At 37.9% G+C, this 19,705-nt stretch overlaps 1 protein-coding gene across 5 annotated transcripts in view; it reads left to right on the plus strand.

Annotated features, from left to right (window-relative positions):
• SBF2 (SET binding factor 2) overlaps positions 1 to 19,705 on the plus strand; it is a 454,162-nt gene that overhangs the window by 371,489 nt on the left and 62,968 nt on the right. For all 5 annotated transcript variants that reach the window (XM_089915171.1, XM_022555691.3, XM_089915172.1 and 2 more), the window contains 6 exons: positions 8,608 to 8,778; positions 11,164 to 11,426; positions 13,061 to 13,233; positions 14,070 to 14,143; positions 15,603 to 15,798; positions 18,880 to 19,007. In XM_089915171.1, the coding sequence (XP_089771297.1) occupies positions 8,608 to 8,778; positions 11,164 to 11,426; positions 13,061 to 13,233; positions 14,070 to 14,143; positions 15,603 to 15,798; positions 18,880 to 19,007 (1,005 nt within the window). The remainder of the gene's footprint in view (positions 1 to 8,607; positions 8,779 to 11,163; positions 11,427 to 13,060; positions 13,234 to 14,069; positions 14,144 to 15,602; positions 15,799 to 18,879; positions 19,008 to 19,705) is intronic.

Consider the following 19,705-nt stretch of genomic DNA (forward strand, 5'->3'; position numbering starts at 1 on the left):
TTGATACACATTTGGGTTGTTTCCATCTTTTAAATTGAGATATAATTCATATACCATAAAATTTACTCTTTTAAAGTGTGAAAAGGGCTTTCCTTCTCTATGTAGTAGGGGTTTCAGCTTTATCTGATCTTCAACATTTGTTACTGCTTATAAATCCATTTTATGACATCTAAAATTTTATTAACATCATTTATCTGGTGTCTGTTTTCTCATTCTCTTTGTTCTTGTATGTTTAAAAAATGTTTTTCTTTTGCTGTCATTTCAGTGGAGTTCAGGGAGCAAAAGAATATTCAGTCTGCTACATTTAATTTAAAAATCTCTTAAAATTATTTTTGAAGAAGGAAAATAAATTGTTCAGAATTCTATTACCTTTAATTCATTTTCATTTTGTCTTTTTCCTCCCAGTCTTTGTGTACTTACAGACATAATCATAGCATAATTGACTTGTTTTTCTGAAATATAGCATAAGCACTTCATTCATAAGCACAGTATCATATTAACCACTTTAATGGTAGCATAATATTCTTTTGTGTTAATAATGTACCATCATTTGTCTAACCTTTCGTCTCTATAGTTAGACATTAAAATTGCTAACTTTGGAGAGGGTATAGCTATTAAAGATAATGCTATAATAAACATTTCTGTTGAGCTTTTGGGCCATTTGCAAGTACACCTAGTAAGAACTATGACTCACCAAATTCCTCCATTTCCTGTGCCCGGACTCACTGATGCCTCTATTCTATTGCTCCTTTTGCAATTACACCTCAGAGAAAATACCTTGTTATGTATCTACTAGTCTTTTTGCTGATTATATTCTCCCAATCAGGTACTTTATCCTCCCGGTTTACAGTGCTGTTATAAACAACATCATTAGGTTCATCAGTCCACAGCTTCCAGTAAACACTTATGGATAGGTTTTTTTGGCTTGTTTCTAAACAGGTTTAAGAATAGTTAAATAAAATATGTTTAAAAATCTGCGAGTTTGTAAAAATATGAATTTAAAAAAAGAAAAAGTAATTGTTCATCTGTAATAGATGCTGGAAAAACAAGTCATTTTTTAAATTTTTGGTGTTTTTTTTTAATTTTTTAAATTTATTTTTGGCTGCATTGGGTCTTTGTTGCCATGCATGGGCTTTCTCTAGTTGTGGCGAGCGGGGACTACTCTTTATTGCGGTGCATGGGCTTCTCATTGCGGTGGCTTCTCTTGTTGCAGAGCACGGGCTCTAGGTGCACAGGCTTCAGTAGTTGCAGCACGTGGGCTCACTAGTTGTGGCATTTGGGCCCTAGAGTGCACGGGCTTCAGCAGTTGCAGCATGTGGGCTCAGTAGTTGTGACTCACAGGCTCTAGAACACAGGCTCAGGAGTTGTGGCACATGGGCTTAGTTGTTCTGTGGCATGTGAGATCTTCCCAGACCAGGGCTCGAACCCGTGTCCCCTGCATTGGCAGGTATTCTTAACCACTGCACCACCAGGGAAGTCCCCAAGTCATTGTTTTTAAAACTGATAAATGAAGGGATAAAATCATGTTTTTATCCTGCTTTCTAATTTACACTATATGTTTGGGTCTCCAAACAGTTGATGAGGGGAATTTTTTCTTTATAGAAACATTCTAGCTAATAAGTGAGGAGGTAATGGTAGAATAAAAATATCAGTATTTTATTGCTCTTAATGATTAATGAATCTAGGCATTGACCATCAATGGCCTTTAATATTACAGAAAGAGGGGCTTCCCTGGTGGCTCAGTGGTTGAGAGTCCGCCTGCCGATGCAGGGGACACGGGTTCGTGCCCCGGTCCGGGAAGATCCCACATGCCGCAGAGCGGCTGGGCCCGTGAACCATGGCCGCTGAGCCTGCGCGTCCGGAGCCTGTGCTCTGCAATGGGAGAGGCCACAACAGTGAGAGGCCCACGTACCGCAAAAAAAAAAAAAAATTACAGAAGGAAAGACAACCAGATTTGCCTCTTACAATAGTATCTCCATGAAATATTCTTGCCAAACAATCAAGCCTGAATCTGATCACGCTTCTAGATCCAACTACCAATTTGCAGGAAATGCAGAGGACAAAAGAATATGTCACATGAGACCATTGGGATGCAGTCAGCAGCCACTAGACGGATGGAAGTTCTGTTGGACAAATAATCCAGTTTCTTCAAAAAATAGATTGCAAGTGGTGGGAGAAAAAGAGAGGCAGACAGACAGGTGGTAAAGAAATCTGTAGATTAAAACCAACCTCAGAGATGTATAAACTAATGTAATATATGGACCTCATTTGGGTCCTTCCTGAGTCAAACAAACTGTAAAATAAAAATAAAAAACAAGGGGGCTTCCCTGGTGGCACAGTGGTTGAGAGTCCGCCTGCCGATGCAGGGGACACGGGTTCGTGCCCCGGTCCGGGAGGATCCCACATGCCGCGGAGCGGCTGGGCCCGTGGGCCATGGCCGCTCGGCCTGCGCTTTCGGATCCTGTGCTCCGCAGCGGGAGAGGCCACAGCGGTGAGAGGCCCGCGTACCGCAAAAAAAATAAAATAAAATAAAAAACAAAGACAAACTTTTTAACATTTATAAGATAAATTAAAAATTTAAACACTGACTAGATATTTTATATTAAAGAATTATTGTTAATTTTTTCAAATAGTAGATCTGTAAAAAGTCTATGTGAAATAATTTCAGTAGTTGCAGCATGTGGGCTCAGTAGTTGTGACTCACAGGCTCTAGAACACAGGCTCAGGAGTTCAATGTACAGTAACCCAAAAATGTTTATTGGTACAGATAACAATGGGAATATTTCTTAGGCTCCTCTCAAGTAGTTCCAGGAACTATATTAAATAGTACTGAAACTAATAATCGAAGTTGACAGTTGATATGAACCATTGTTTATAATAGCTAAAAGGTAGAAACAATACAAATATCCATTAACAGGAACAAGGAAATGCTATATATTCATACAGTGAAATTTCACACAATAGTTAAATTGTGATTAAGAAATTAAATTCTTAGCTAAACTACCTAGGTTTGAATCCCAGCTCTGGTTCCACCATTTCCTGGCAATATTCTCTTGGACAAATTACTTAACTTCTCTGTGCCTCAGTTTCTCCCCCTATAAAACAAGGGTAATAATAGTACTTACCTCAGTGGATCATAAGATTGCTATAAATACTAAGTAAGTTGACAAATGTATATAGTGAGAGATAGTACAAGTTAGTTATAATAGCAATAATAATAATAATTATTATTATTACCTTAATAAGTCTAGCAACATAATATGTGAAAAGCCAAGTGGCAGAATAAAACACAATATGGTACCATTTATATAAAGTTAAAAACCTACCAAAAAGAGGCAGGGATTTAGATCCAGTTTTGTGTTTTTAGGAGTACGAGACGCAGGCAAAGGACTTGACAACAAGCTAGTATTTGATTTCTACTAAATTCTGGACCACAAAGGAAAGAAATTGATTCATCCTCTCTTCTCTCAATATTTACTAAGCAGTTTCATACAGAGAATCATTAGAAGGATACATAGTTTAAGGACTTCAATCCTGTCATTCCAGCTACTGACACTGGCACATCAAATGAATACTGGGCAATGCTTGTGAATGAATATACTTCTTGTGTAGAAATTTTGTGCCTGGATCTTCTAAGCAGCCCAGGAGAGGTTTAGACCATTACACATTTGAGTTTACTTGCACTCTTCAGTATCAGGTAGGAGAACAGGAAAAACTATGGTAGATTCTCACATTACCTCTGTTTAACTAATTTGATTACTCACCTTTCTGTAAACCCCACTGACTAATGAACACAGTATTCATTGTTGTAGGCCACTGTCTTTCTGTCCCTTCTGAGTTGTTTGTTTACAAAGAGCTAGTTGTTTTGTCCCAATTAATTATATAGTTTAATTAAATATTACATAAATCAATGAAATATAAGATGTATACTTGGAAAAGCATTAATAAGGAATAAAATGCAATATAATCCTATATATTCTTTATGGATATAAACAGGTATAAAAACATAAATAGGAATGAAAAATACCTAATTCAGGATCATTGTTGCCTCTAGGATAGGAGAGAAATGGGATCAACAGAGGTACACAGTAGGCTTCAACCAGATCTATAATGTTGTATGTCCTTTGTTTTAAAAAAATGCACAAAGCAAATATGTTTAAGATGTGGTTATGAGTTGATAAATATAGGTTTTGAATACATGTTTTCCCCATTCCTGTCTCCCTTTTGTTTGTCTCTCAAGACTAAGCATTTCACCAAAGTTCATCAGAAAATACTCAGAAGTTAATTCTTTTTTTGTTTTTTTCAACATCTTTATTGGAGTATAATTGCTTTACAATTGTGTGTTAGTTTCTGCTTTATAACAAAGTGAATCAGTTATACATATGTTCCCATATCTCTTCCCTCTTGCTTCTCCCTCCCTCTCACCCTCCCTTTCCCACCCCTCTAGGTGGTCACAAAGCACCGAGCTGATCTCCCTGTGCTATGCGGTTGCTTCCCACTAGCTATCTGTTTTACGTTTGGTAGTGTATGTATATGTCCATGTTAATTCTTCAAGTGACTTAATATGTGGACTTCACAGGCCGGTGTAGAATCATAAAAGGGCTGGCTGGCACCATCCCTGAACTGTGCGGTAGGGTACACTTGTATTCCAGTGTCCAGAACTGGATAGGAAATACCCAGCAATTTAAACAGTGAATCTTTGTATTCTAATTATTCTTTTTAAGAACATTACATATTTATGGAATCACTCCTCCCAGGAGCTTTTTCTCCTGAAATCTGGCTTCCCTCTAAACTCCCTAACTGAAGCCTTGGGCCTGGAGAGCAAACGTATCTAGCCAGACAGTCCTTAGATAGGCCTCTCATACTGATATCTTAACCTTCCCTTGACCAACTCGTCTCTGAGATGACTTGTATCCAGTTACTTGGATTTGAATCTGGCCTGCTGGTTAATGAGCCTCGTGAAGTTTATTCTCCATATCTTGTCCCATGCTGGGTTTCCTTTGAATGCTTTGTGGAAAATGAATGGTATTCTTAATCTAGTACCTTCAGAGCTATTTTTTCTAGATAAGGAAGGAAGTCAACACATTCTTAAACATCTCATAAAATTGCATGGCAAAATATCACTTGTTTATTTAGGATAAAATCATAAGAATTATTATGAAATGTAAAGTAAATATTATTGCCAAAATTGAAGAGGAAAAAATGATGCCATTTGACAACAGTATTACCACCACCCTCAAACCTTCATTGTGGATTAAGTCTCATCTGTGTACAAAATAAAAGGTCATAAAGCTGGCATATGGGCCAATTCGAGAAACCATCTTGGGAAAGTCTTTTTTTTCAAACCAAAAAAGGGATCAGAATCATGAGATAGTTTTATCTACAGGTGCTTATTTTCTTTGTTTACTAAAACTACTATTAACACTATCATAGAACATAATGAATCTGAACCCCTAAGCAGTATCATTGCATCTTTCTCTAGATAATTATAGTTCTGTTTTGTGAAATATCTTAGTTTTTGTATCTTACAGAAATGACATAGAATAATGGAAAACCTTATCTCTGTTCCCTTTTCTTCTGCCCATCTTGCTGTGTGACCTTGGGCAAATCCATTTTGTTTATAGGGTCTCTCAAATGTACAGTGAGGGCGTGCAGTATTCACCTTCCACCCAACTTTCTAGCCCAGTCAGAATGCATGGCTCCATTTTTGCAATTCTTATTTAAAAAGCCTTATATGGATGGAATCTAGGCAGAATAAGGTGCTACTGCCCTCTGCTGGCCCTAAGAACACACCTACCCACCAGTGCAGTGGATCTGCCCATCTGAACAGCAAGGAACTCAGTGCCCCTTGCTTGCACTTGAGAAGACATAGCAGGAAACCACAAAGAAAGGAAGCACATTTCATATTTGGAAAAATAATAATATTTAAAGTATTGGGGAATTAATGATTTCTTATGCATGTATCAGATGCCATCACCATTTGTGACTGACTTGCCACCAAAAAGTGCTTATCCTATAATCCCTTCACCTTGCTGTCGTTCTCACCTAGTAAACAAGCTGTGGGTTCTGACCCTTTGGGCCACTGTCACTGTTACACCATTTTTCTGCCTTGGAACACATTCAGTCCACTTTTGTTCAAAAGATTTAGGGAAGTTTTTACATATTCACTTGTAGTTTGTGAATAAACAGGTAGATAATAACTGGTATGTGCCAAGGAAAGTGAATATGCAGCATCAGTGAGAAAACTGCTGAAAGAGGAAGGCAGGGCTTCATTAGACTCTCAGATTCCTACAGCGCTCTGTCAAGTTGTAATAAGAGATTTATAATTAATTATAACTTTCTGTTTTGTTGATGATCCTAAAAGGACTACATGTGAGAAACTGATAAGGATTTGTTAAGAGCTCAGTTTTTCTGAGCTCATCTATATTAATATAATTTCAGAACTCCAAAATTTTAGAATCTGTTGTTACATTGTGTTTGTAAGAAATGGTGCTGCCTCTGACTATACTCAAGGGAAAGGCAGTTGAGAATTATGCTTTTACCTTGTTTAAGTTTTATGCCTTTAAAATCTCTTTCACAATAGGCCTATGCACTGCCACTGAGGTCATTGTTAGTTCTTAGAGTGGTTGGGGCAAAAAAAAAAAACCAGTTCAACCCACATCTCAGGTGTCCTCAAGCAGAGTATAGAAGGAGTATGTGACTCACAGTATCTGTGGCTCACAGAACCACACACATTTTGTCCTTGATTCCCATAGGTAGAGAGTAGCTGTGTCTTAAATGAGCAGTCTTTGCACAGCTTCCCCTTGGGGATCTCCTGATAGGTGCTTCATGGTCAGTTCCAGCTTATAGCCCTTAAAAGAGTTATGGATGATCATCCCAACAGCAGTGCATAGGCCTATCTTGAAAGGGACTTACATACGTGATGCAGAAGTACACAGACTCTACTAGGCAAAATCACAGCCACTCCACTTCCAACTATGTAAGTACTACATTTCATGATATACATGGTGCCTATTCCAGTTGTAGGTTTAGTCTGTTCTTAATCAAGAAGGAAATTAATTAGCATGTACTGAGCATATGATTTTTACCAGGAATCTTATACATTTGTTATGCATCCCTAAGGAATGAACCAACTTTTTGCTACATAACTGTTATGTATATAACCTTAATAGTGATCTTCATTGTCCAACATTTTAGAAGAGAATTCACTTATTGAATTACTTCAAAATAAAACTTACATTATCAAAAACTTTAACTCTACTGATAGAAAACAAATTAACTCAATTCTAAAGAATAAAATGGAACAAAAATTATCTGTCTATTGAAAGTATTATCAGGTATTTGCTGAGAAATAATGGATTTAAAAGTTTTTGAAACATCTTTAACTTTTAGAGGTGAAAGAAACAGCTATGGAAAGGTGACTCAAATCATTTACTGAAGTTTGGCAATTGTAAGTTGTCTGTAAAATTTAAAACGCAGCATTAATTAAAATCATATCAGAGGTTTCAAGGCAGAATACTACTTTGGGAAACAAAATCCTAAAGTGAAGGAAAAAAAACAGATAGTTGTGCTAAACAGTATTTAATTTATTTATGATTTGCTTTCAGTTTCTTTGCAAGATAATTTGCTATAGTAAAAAGAGCAGGGACTTTGGAAACAAACAAACTTTGGGCTTGAAACCTAGTTCCACCACTTATGTAATTGCTATACGGCCTTGGGCAATCACTTAAACCTTGAATTTCTGTTTTCTCTTCTTTAAATTGGCAATAATAATGTGCATCTTAATGAGATTTTTAGTATAAATGAGATGCATAAAGACTTATGAAGAGCCTCAAGTGACTGCAGAGTTAGTTTTCTTTCCCTCTGTTGTTAATCACAGAGTAGGGTTTACTCTTACTTAGAAGCCCAGCAGGAAGTTCTGGAAAGGAAGGTTTGGTTTGAGATTACCTTCCCACACCCAGACTTGGTTACCAGAAAATGCCCCAGAAGCCCGGGACAGTCATCTATGGATTTTCTGAGCCAGACAGCAGCCTCGGTAGGGAGGTAAATGGCTGGAGTGAGCAGGAGGGAGGGTGCAATTCCTCTTGAGTCCCAAATTCATAATATACCCTCATTCTGTGTGCAAGGCGAAGCTGTAGGCTCACTCGCATTTCAATTAGTGTCCCCCTAACCCCACCAAAATGTACTCTACTACCAAGTAGAAGAAATTTTGAATTATCTGGAGTTTTATATTTAGGTTGTCATGAATTTTATTATATGTCCTAATTGTAATAAGAGCTACCAACTCTACAGTGCTTGCTGTGTGCACAGTACAGTGTTTAGGCACTTTTCATATATTCTCTAATTCATACAATTCCTTGATTTTTAGCTGTTGCTAAAATATCCATTTTAATAGGTAAAGTGACAGAGACCCTGAAGGATTTGATAGCAAGCCCAAAGTTGCCAGTTAAAAATATGTAAGTTGCTGATTGCTAAGCTTGCACTGCCATAAGATATTGTTTAGATAAATCCTTTTAAGACATTCATGATTATCTGTGGCCCCTGTAACCTTCTGAACTGTCATGACTCTGTCAGCCCCATGGTGATGTATATTGTGTGTTCTCACAGAAACTGGCCCCTGGAGTCAGCCAGTTTGCTTACACCTGTGTACAGGACCACCCCATTTGGACGAATCAGCAATTTTGGGAGACAACCTTTTACAATGCGGTGCAGGAACAGGTTCGATCCCTGTATCTCTCAGCCAAGGAAGACAATCATGCCCCACATCTGAAGCAAAAGGTAAGATAAAGAAAGGTATTTGTGTGGGGCTGTGGTCCTGGCTTCAGGGAAAGCTTACTCAGGTATTCCCAGGGCTAAAGGAAATCTAGCCACTTCCTACCAGTGTATTTGGGGTTTACTTTAGGAAGCCCTCTGGTGAGCATCTTTCTCCTGTTGATTTCTGACATTTTTTTCCATAATAACTTCTTACTACAGTTCTGTAGCACTAGAGTTGTTTTATTGTATTTTAACAAATAAGAATTCCCTGGAAACAATTATAGGAAGTTGAACAGAAAGAATAACCCTAAAATACCTGGGCAGATATCTTTATGCAATTAACTTCTTGAAGAAATGTCAAATTAAAGTCAGTTGACTCCTAAATAAATGCTCAAAAGTATGCCAGCAATAAATCTAGGTCTTCTTTTAGGAGTATTCTGTATGTTTCCAAATATTTTTATCACCATAAAATAAATTTAAGGAAACTATCAAGAAAATAGTTTAAAATAAAGAATATTGGTTTTAATTTGAAAGAGCAGTTTAAATTTTTCTGAAATTTTGAAATGTCATACACTAGCTGTCTGGTCTTAGGCAATTCACTTTACCTTTCTGTGCCTTATTTCTACATTGGTGAAATCAATAGATTAGATTATTGTAAGATTTTAATGTCTAATACAAGCAAAGGACATTGAAGAGTTCCTGGCACATACTAAATAATAACTGTTAGAAATTACTGTCCTCATTAATTGAACTTAAAGCAGCACTAAGGGCTGATTATCAGTGTTGATTCACTTTAAGAGTAATTTATTTTAAAGTTTTTTTTAATTTATTTTTTTATTGAAATATAATTGAAGAGTAATTTTTAATCCTACATGCTGGGCTAATACATTGCTGCTGATCCTTTCCTCCATTTTAAATTTGCTTTATGTTATGTGAGATAAATGAACCTCGATAGCTAACTGAAACTACCTAGTAGTCACATATTCCTATGACCTCAAGTAATTTTAAACATATTATTGATCTGTTATTGAGTATGATAAGAACAGAAACTTAAATAACAAATAGCACTATATGACATCAATCTGATATTTCAAATTGTTGTACAGTTAGCTTTAATTGTTTTTTCTTAATTTAAAACTCTCAAAACACCAGATGCACTTGGAAAAGGGGTAACTTGTAGCAGATCCAAAAAGTATTAGCTCGAAGTCATATTCTAGAAATAATTGGCCTGGTGGGGTGCTTTTGATAATTTTTAAAGAAGATGTGGTGCTAACATTGGTATATCTCAAAAACGTTCATAGAGCAAATACATGTCACTGCTTCTGTGTCCTTTATTCTATAAAAGTCTGTCTCTGAGCCCCAGTTTAGGTATGAGTGAGACTATAGGTATACCAGCTCTTCATAAGCTGTAAAGTGCTGTGCAGATGTGGGTTACTGCTGTTGTTTAACTCTTCAGCCTATAGGAAACCCCTCTTAAAAATCCCATGGACACCTATTTACCCATGTGGTGATAATGTTTGATTCCCATATTTACAAAGAAACCTAGCTCTATTTTTTTGTGACTTTGGTCATTCTATCTTCTTCTCCAAAGAGCAGAAGAAAAGAAACAGCAGAGCACTAGAAAATGCTACTGGCACATTTGACCTGAGCATTAATAGGTACTTCAGGTCAACGATTTGTTATAACTGGCAACTTGAAGGGGATAGAGCCATAGAGATAAATAAATGCAGTGAAATGTTAGCAATGAGAAGTGTGTACATCTTTGTTTTGCTGCTGCTTCCTTGTGTTTGTCATGTGGTTCCATTCAAGGCCTGTTGGAGCTCAGAAAAAAAGACTACGTTTCATGTTGTTGTTATATTTTGTTTATATATTTTCATTTTTACTGACATAGGTATTTGATAGATGAATTATTAAAACATCTTCCATGTTTTTTGAAGCTCATGTCAAGTGATAGATTTGGATTTTTTTTAATTTTTATTATTTTTTTAAAATTTTGGCTACGTTGGGTCTTCGTTGCTGCAGACGGGCTTTCTCTAGTTGCGGCGAGCGGGGGCCACTCTCCGTTGCAGCGCACAGGCTTCTCATTTGCAGTGGCTTCTTTTGTTGCAGAGCACGGGCTCTAGGTGCGAGGGCTTCCGTAGTTGCAGCACGTGGGCTCGGTAGTTGTGGAACACAGGCCCTAGGGAGCACGGGCTTCAGTAGTTGCAGCATGCGGGCTCAGTAGCTGTGGCGCACGGGCTCCAGAGCGCAGGCTCAGTAGTTGTGGCGCACGGGCTCAGTTGCTCTGCAACATGTGGGATCCTCCCAGACCAGGGATCGAACCCGTGTCCCCTGCATTGGCAGGCGGACTCTCAACCAGTGCACCACCAGGGAAGTCCCAGATTTGGATATTTTTGCTTTGGTTTTTAGGGTAAACTGCCTGATGACCAATATCAGGAGAAGACAGCAATGGACCTGGCAGCCGAGCAGCTACGCCTTTGGCCTACTCTGAGCAAATCAGCTCAGCAGGAGCTGGTGCAACGTGAGGAAAGCACTGTCTTCAGTCAGGCCATTCACTTTGCAAACCTCATGGTCAATCTGCTAGTTCCACTAGATACAAGTAAAAACAAGCTCCTAAGAACATCAGCACCAGGAGACTGGGAAAGTGGGAGCAACAGCATTGTCACAAACAGGTACCAAATGTGGACACACAGAGACCCTCCTATTCTTCTTGGCTTAGCACAGAATATAAAGTATTTCGGGTAAATATTGCTATACATATTTCAAAAATTAACCATTTTCCTCATCTTCAGACTTGCTCAGCTTTTCTCTATTAAAAGACTTTCACTACATCCAACTATTGTTAATCACCTCCCATACTCTCTTCTCTTTCATGACCTCTGATTTTTCAAATGTCTCAACCACTACTGATCCAGCCCTTCAGTTACTTTCCACCACAGCAATTTACAGAAAGCACTCTGGAAAATTACTAATGAACTCCTTCTTGTCAAAGTGATTATTTGTTTCTTGGCCCTCCTTTTCCTCAGTTTATCCATTGCATTTGCCTGTAATCATGTCCTCAACAATTCCTTGCTCTTAACCCTACTACTTCCCATACCACTGAGAATAAAACCATAAGGCCTAACAGGATCTGGCCCCTGGCTATTGCTCAGACCTTATTTCCTATCACTCTACTGTCAATGAAACTGGTATCCCTGTTCAACATTCGAGGCATGATACTGCCTCAGGGCCTTTGTACTTCTTGTTCCTGCAATCTGGAATACTCTTCCTGAAATAGTCATAAGAATCACTCCCTCACTTCATTTAGTTCTGTGCTCTAATGTCACCCACCCAGAGAGGCCTTCCTGACTTCCCTGTCTTAAGTAACATATCCATCACTTGCTCATACCTTTTTTTTCTTTCATGACATTTTCTACAATCTGATTTACATAGTGAGTGGCTAAGACACCTAAGTTTGTTAATGCTTTGGGATGGTGTGATGGCCAAATTCATTGCTTTGCTTTACTTCTAACACTGATTCAGCTAATGTGGTTGGATTTGGAAGAAAGAGAAGTGAGTAGTTTAGAATTGGCAGTGAGTCTTTTCCATGACTAGCAGTCTAAAAGAAGTCATAGGAGGCAGGAGTATTTATTGAATTAAAAAAAAAAAAAAAAAAAGCAACACGGGCAGGTATTACACTTTCACATCTGCTCCATTTCAAATTTATTCCCTTCTTTTGCATGATTTGTATCACCTACAGACAAATGATGGTTTCAAAGTGACCAAAATGGTTGTGATTCACTGACAGAAAGAAGAATATTGGCAAGAGAAGGGTTCATAGGACAATTTTGTTCTTCCATTTGGAAAAATACGCTACTTGCTGAAAAAAGTTCTTTTACTTTGCCTACCAGGGACATGTCCCCCGGTTGCCAAAGGCCAAAGATAGCCATATTACTTTGTCTGGCTCCATGTGGCAATTAATTTGGAAGGACAAGTTTTTTTAGAAGGTCCAAGTATCAGATAAAATTTAAAGTCTCTTTTTGTTTTATTTTCTGTGGTTCGTGAGTTCCTCTTAGAAAAATGACAGAAGGTATTCCTTACAAAAACAAATCTGGATCCAAAGAACAATGCCTGACAATAGCTTCCAAATGTATGCAAACAGAACATCATGTTTCACCACTATCACTTATAGAGAAGCCATGGAGTTAAGTGAGGTTTCTACTTGAGTATACATCCCTTTGAGCAAGTTTAAATTGCTATGGAAGATCACTGTGATATAGTAGTCATTTGTTTTACTGACCATGATTTCTTTCCTTGACTTTCTTAGTATTGCAGGAAGTGTAGCTGAGAGCTATGATACAGAAAGTGGGTTTGAAGATTCAGAGAATAATGACATTGCCAATTCTGTTGTGCGTTTCATTACCCGATTTATTGACAAAGTTTGTACAGAGAGTGGAGTTACTCAGGATCACATCAAGAGCCTGCATTGCATGATACCAGGTAATCACTTTGCAGATATTAGAGAACCAGAATATTAGAGATAACTGAATAAGAATTATTCTTATGGGTCTATTTTCTCCAGCATAATACTTGGCTTCCATGTAGTTTAGCCTGCTATTTATTTTTGTTTCAATTAGTTTCTTTCAATAGTTTTAAATTATAGTAAAATATATCATAAAAGTTGCCATTTTAAACTTTTTTAAGTGTAAAACTCAGTGGCATTAATTATATTCACAATGTTGTACAACTGTCACCAACTGTCTATTACCAAAACTTTTTCATCACCCCAAACAGACACTCTGTACCCATTAAGCAACAGCTCCCCATTCTCCACCCTCTAGCCCCTGGTTACCTCTAATCTACTTTCTATCTCTATGAATTTGCCTATTCTAGATACTGTATATAAGTGAAATCATATAACACTTGTCCTTTTGTGTCTGGTTTATTTCATTGAGCATAATGTTTTCAAGGTTTATCCAGTTGTAGCAGGTACTGTAACTTCATTTCCTTTTATGACTGAATAATACTGTAATTGTATGGATATACCACATTTTATTTATCCATTCATCTGTTGATGGACACTTGGATTGTTTTGACCTTCTGGCTGTTGTGAACAGTGCTACTATGAATATTCATGTACAAGTATCTGAGTCTTATTTTCAGTTCTTTTGGGTATATACCTCGGAGTGGAATTACTGAGTCATATGGTAATTCTGTGTTTAACTTTTTGAGGAACCACCAAACTATGATTAGTTTTTAATTCTAAAATATCCAGAATTTGTTTTAATTCTGCTTGTTTGGTACTCTTTCATTTTGAATACTCTGATTCATCCCAGGAATTGTAGCTATGCACGTTGAAACCCTAGAAGCAGTGCATCGAGAGAGTAGAAGACTTCCACCTATACAGAAGGTAATTATTCCAGACTACATGCTTTCAGAGTATAAAATCTCTTAAAAAAGCAACAGTAGACAGTTGTGCCCCAGAAAGTACCTTCTCCTAACCTTCTACAGAGACCAGCTCTAGTTTTAATGATACATTAAACTTTGAGAGGAGTTTACATGTAGATCCTCATAAAAAAGTATAGTGAAACAGAATAGTTGATCAACAAAGGAGCAATAATAACCTCTTGTTGAGTCTACTTTTATAGGCAAGGCATAAATTATGAACATTCTAACTTCCAAGCCCAAGCCACGATTTTATGCCCTGCCTGTTTCCCCCCAAAAATGACTTAAGGCAATTACCATAAAATCACCAGGTTCCTGAATCTGTATGCATTACAAGCATACATCGCAAACATCTGGGAAGTCTATTAAAAATTGAGAGGCCTGAATCCCAGCCCAGCCTCCTGAATAGGAGTACCCTGGGACTTGGCCTGGGAATCTGTACTTTAACAAGCCTCCCAGATGATTATTTTGCAGTTAGTCTGGCACCAGTCTGTGGGACTAGGGTTCAAGACCCTCTTACCTATATAACAGAACTACTAAAAATAAATTCAAAGGAGAAATCAGAAGCCAGATGGAAAGGAGAGATAATTCTATCAGAAATCTGACACACAGTGATCATTATACTTTGGCTTTACATTTAGCTCTGAGGTTCCTAGAGCCAACAAAAAGAATAGTGCTGATTTATATAGTTTTTATTGCTCAGTAAAAAAAAATAATAAGCGTATTATATCTTCAGGAGAGATGGATTTTTTTGAACCCTTCAGGGGAGTGTATCATGTGGTTCCTTACTTCCCAAGATGTATAAATGGTCATAGCTTGGCCATTTTTTGTGTTAATCTTTATAAAAGGCTAAGAAAGGCTCTTCAAAGATGCATCCATTTTTTAAAAATATTTTTTTTTCAATTTTCAAAGTAACAATGCTTTTGTATAAAATTGAAACATTAAAGAAGCACACATTGTACAAAATGAAAGTCCCCCATGGTCCTCCTCACCCCGACCTCTACCCTTAACCATGATAGCACCACCTTTAACAGTTTGGTTCATATTCTAAAAGGGGATCATAATATACACACTGGTTGGTAGCTCTTTTTTTACTTAGCAGTGTATTCTGGCATCTTTCTATGTTCACATATATAGATCCATGTCATTCTTTTTAATGGTTGCAAAATGTTCCATTGAATAGGTATCTCAAAAAGTTTAGTAATTTCCGATGATTTTACTGTGAATAAGCAATGCTGAGAAGAATCTTTTTACATTTGGATATAGAAACATCATTTCTGCCTCTTCCCAAATCTGTTTACTCATTTTGGCTACTTGGGAAGTCTGGCTCAAATTTTTTAGATCTGTAACTGCAAAGATAACCTTGGTCTAAGGGTTGGAAATCCCACTAGAGTTGTGTTTAAATTAACTTTCTCTGTTGCTAGCCCAAGATTCTTAGACCTGCTCTCCTGCCTGGAGAAGAAATTGTTTGTGAAGGTCTTCGAGTCCTGCTGGATCCTGATGGGAGAGAAGAAGCCACTGGAGGCCTTCTTGGAGGCCCTCAGCTCCTGCCAGCAGAAGGAGCCTTGTTCCTCACCACATATAGAATTCTGTTCAGAGGGACTCCCCATGATCAGCTAGGTATGGCTCATATAATGCCATCAGAACAGGGTTATCTGTGTGCTACATGAGGCTTTGATTCCATCTGTGTGCAGTGATTTGCGAGTCAGTTCAGATTCAGAGTAAGCCTTTTTACTACACAGATTTTTTTTTAGAACTTTTGTCTGTCAAAGCTAATGATAATTTGGATCATAGATTCTTATTTGAAGAACCAAAGGTATCTTCTAGAGAGCAAACCACGGTTCATCCACTGAAACTATAATAATTTCATGAGGCAGCATTTTGTGACTTAGGGATATTCATAGTATCCAGCTACTAACATCCTCTGCTGATTTGCCCCACCTTCTGAGTCCTGCAGTAAACTGTAAGGCTGAGGTTTTCCAGACTCATGATCCCTTTTGTGGAAGGGTGTGCTAAGCATTGCAGGGCTGTACAGCACTAACTAACTAACTCCACTTCTCTCATTCCATTTCAACTAACCCCATTCCTCTCTTAGCAGACCTCTCTTCTATTCAGCAGACCTCTCTTCTAAGAAGATACCTCTCTTCTATTCACTAAACTCCCTCAACTTCTGTTTACTACTATGCTCTACAATCTTCTGTATTAGAAAGGAATAGCATACCTTATCAAGTCTGAATTATCTTTTTTAAATCTCTATATAAACTATTCTGGTTGATAGGAAAAGCATATAAGGTTTTGGGTAAAATTATTGGACTCCAAATCAAGAAGCTCAGGTTTAGATCACTGTTGACCAATCTTGATATCTTAAGTGAGTCCCCTAACCTCTCTGAGTTTCAATTTCCCCTTTTATAAAATTAGGGAATTGGGCTTGCTTGGTGATAATGCAGTTGCTCTCAGCCTTGACTGCGTGTATGAATTATCTGGGAAGCTTTAAAAAAAAGGGTTTTTTTCTGGGCCTAACTCTCAAACAATTGAATTAGAATCTGTAATAGGATTCTAGGAGGGGGAACCCCCCCCCAAGGCATCTGTGTATTTTTGTTACATACTGAGGATTGAGAAACATTGGGATAAATGGTCACTAGAATTCTTTTCTCATCTGAAATTATTTATTCAATAGCATTTGATGAGTGTGTACTATGTGTTATGCACTTTGTTAGACAGTGGAATTCAGATTTATAAACTGTATTATCTTCAAAATCTCACAGTTGTATAATCCCTCGCTTAGACAGAATCAAGATGGTTTATTGGTCATAAAGATTGCTTACCACATGAAAAGCAAAAAGCTTGTAAAATTCAGTAAAGAAAATGAATCAGCAGGAATAGCTGTGCTCTTTTGAAAAAGAGAGCAAAATTTCTCAATCCTCTCCTGTCATGTTACTGTAAATAAATTACATTTGTATTTGTAAGCAAGTATATTTTTAAAACTAAATATCTAGTACTTAAAGCATTTTTTTACTAAAACCTTTGTGAGCTCAGTGGCCATAAACATATATTTTGGGCATATAAATATATGAGATACTTGGTCATTTAAATTGCTCTAGTTTATGTCTTTTAAAGAAATCAAAGCCATATTTAGTGTGAAAGCTTGTATTGGTCTCTTGTTTTTTCCTGACAATTTTTGGGTTAATTTCACATTTTAGGAAAATTATTTTCATCAGAGAAAAGTTTTGTATTTGCCTCTTTTCTCTTTTTAAGTTAATTTAAATTTTACAATTTCTCCTTTAATACCAGATAGAAATCTGATCATTTGACATGTGTTATATAAGTCATTTAATACATCTTAGAACTTAAGTCCTGTGTATGTCTTGATTTTGTTTAGGCTCTAGGTATGAGTCTAATATAAGAGAATTTTCCAGGTTAGGAATTCAGAAGTTCAGGGACTGAGGAATTCTGATAATAATAAGTAGATTACTTAATATATGGGCTCTTAAGTCAGATAAACCTAGTTCAAATCTCACCCCCTTTGGCTTACTAGCTGAGGGGCCTTGCCCATTGCTCCTCCTTTCTGTTACTTGTACCACTGCCTGAAATGCCCACCCTTTGCCCCTCTGCAGATCCAAACCTACATTCTCTTCAACGCTCACCTTCTCTCTCACTTCTTCCAGGAATCAGTCTCTAGCCATCTAGCGTGCAGAAGTCTTCTCCCCTTCTGAAATATTTAAAGCCATGTTCCCTCAAACCTAGGAGCTAATTGCATGTTGTTGTATTCTGTATTCTGCATGTGACTTTCCTCCCCCGTGGGGAACTGTGAGCTCTCCAAGGGAAGCTTCATGTGTGCTACTTCTTTTCTAGATGCTCATCTTCATACCCTCAGGTAGTTGATAAATAATTATTTGTATTTTCCCTTTCTTGCTTTAATATTTAAACTCCTGAAAATCTTGGGCCTAAGCCCAATCATATGTCTTCTGAAGGCACATATACATAGTATAGCACCTTTATACAGAAACAAACTTTAACAATCTTTTCTCTTTTGCTTTATTATTACATTAAATATGATAAGTGTCTTTTCAATATTTGAAGATACTTCTTTTCTTCTGTATAAAACCTACCCTTCCTATAAGATACCTTAAACCAGATGATCTTGTGTGGCACATAATAGGCTGGGGAACTAGAATGAAGCCTGGCAGGCTGGGACAGTTCCTTCATTCCGGGAAAGGATTGTTTCTCAGGAATGAATTGCCATGCAACAAAACTAATGAATGCGATTCTAGAGTCGTGGCACTTTCTCTCACTGCATTCCTGGACATTGTCCTTTCCAGACACATTTCTCCGGCAGAGGCTGGTGAAATGAGCGCAGAGACTCTAAAAAAGAGCTCTAGAAAAGGGCTTCCCTGGTGGCGCAGTGGTTAAGAATCCACCTGCCAATGCAGGGGACACGGGTTCGAGCCCTGGTCCGGGAAGATCCCACATGCCGCGGGGTAGCTAAGCCCGTGAGCCACAACTACTGAGCCCACACACCACAACTACTGAAGCCCACGTGCCTAGAGCCTGTGCTCCGCAACAAGAGAAGCCACCACAATGAGAAGCCCGCGTGCAGCAACGAAGACCCAATGCAGCCAAAAATAAATAAATAAATTTATTTTTAAAAAAGAAATGAGCTGTAAAGTGCTGTTGCTTAGTCTGTACCCTGTCTTCCTATAGTTGGTGAGCAGACAGTTGTGCGAAGTTTTCCCATTGCCTCCATCACCAAGGAGAAGAAGATCGCAATGCAGAACCAGCTACAACAGAACATGCAAGAAGGACTGCAGATCACATCAGCATCTTTTCAGGTATTAAGAAAGGGAGCCATTTGTCTCCTGTTTAAAAGTTTTCTACAAATGATGTCATGGCCACTTTCTTTTGATCATCTGGTCAGGAGTTAGAGGATGAGGAGAATTAGAGGGTCTGAGAGGGTAATCTTTGATTGAGTCAACTCTTGAATGGTATTGGATTTAATCCTCCATTTCCTGAGCCCTGCAGTCAACTCAGAGCAGTAACAGATTATCTGTTGATATTCAGTGATCTTAGAAATTCAGACGCACACAGTTGACTCTTATTCTGTGCCAAGTCATACCTCAGTTTGGGTTTGATAAAGTCTTTAGACAGAAAGCATCTCTTGGGATCTATTTCAGAAGGAAATGCCCTGTGGCTCTTCTGTGGAAAAGGTAGAGCTCTGAGAATTATAGCTAGGTCTAAGGTTCTAAGTAACCCCTGATGAAGCAAAGGCTTTTTCAGGGAGCTCTGAATGTATCAGAACTTGTGAAATTATTGATGCAAACCAGACACTTGGAAGAGTGATCTTTTCTTAGTTTTCCTTTTTTTATAATTCTCGGTCTGCGACATTGTGCTCTTCTCACTCTTCCTGCCTTGTCTCTGACTTCTCAGATTTGCAGGGGTTCCAGTTCTTGCCTCGTTCCTTCCAGGCAAGAAGCCCTCCCTAGTACCTCCATATGCTAATTGTGTGAAATGTAAGTCTGCTGATCTCTAG

Source organism: Delphinapterus leucas, chromosome 7 (genome assembly GCF_059928025.1).
Source record: "Delphinapterus leucas isolate spDelLeu-1000000601 "Yukka" chromosome 7, BTC_Dleu_Yukka2, whole genome shotgun sequence".
NCBI lineage: Eukaryota > Metazoa > Chordata > Mammalia > Artiodactyla > Monodontidae > Delphinapterus > Delphinapterus leucas.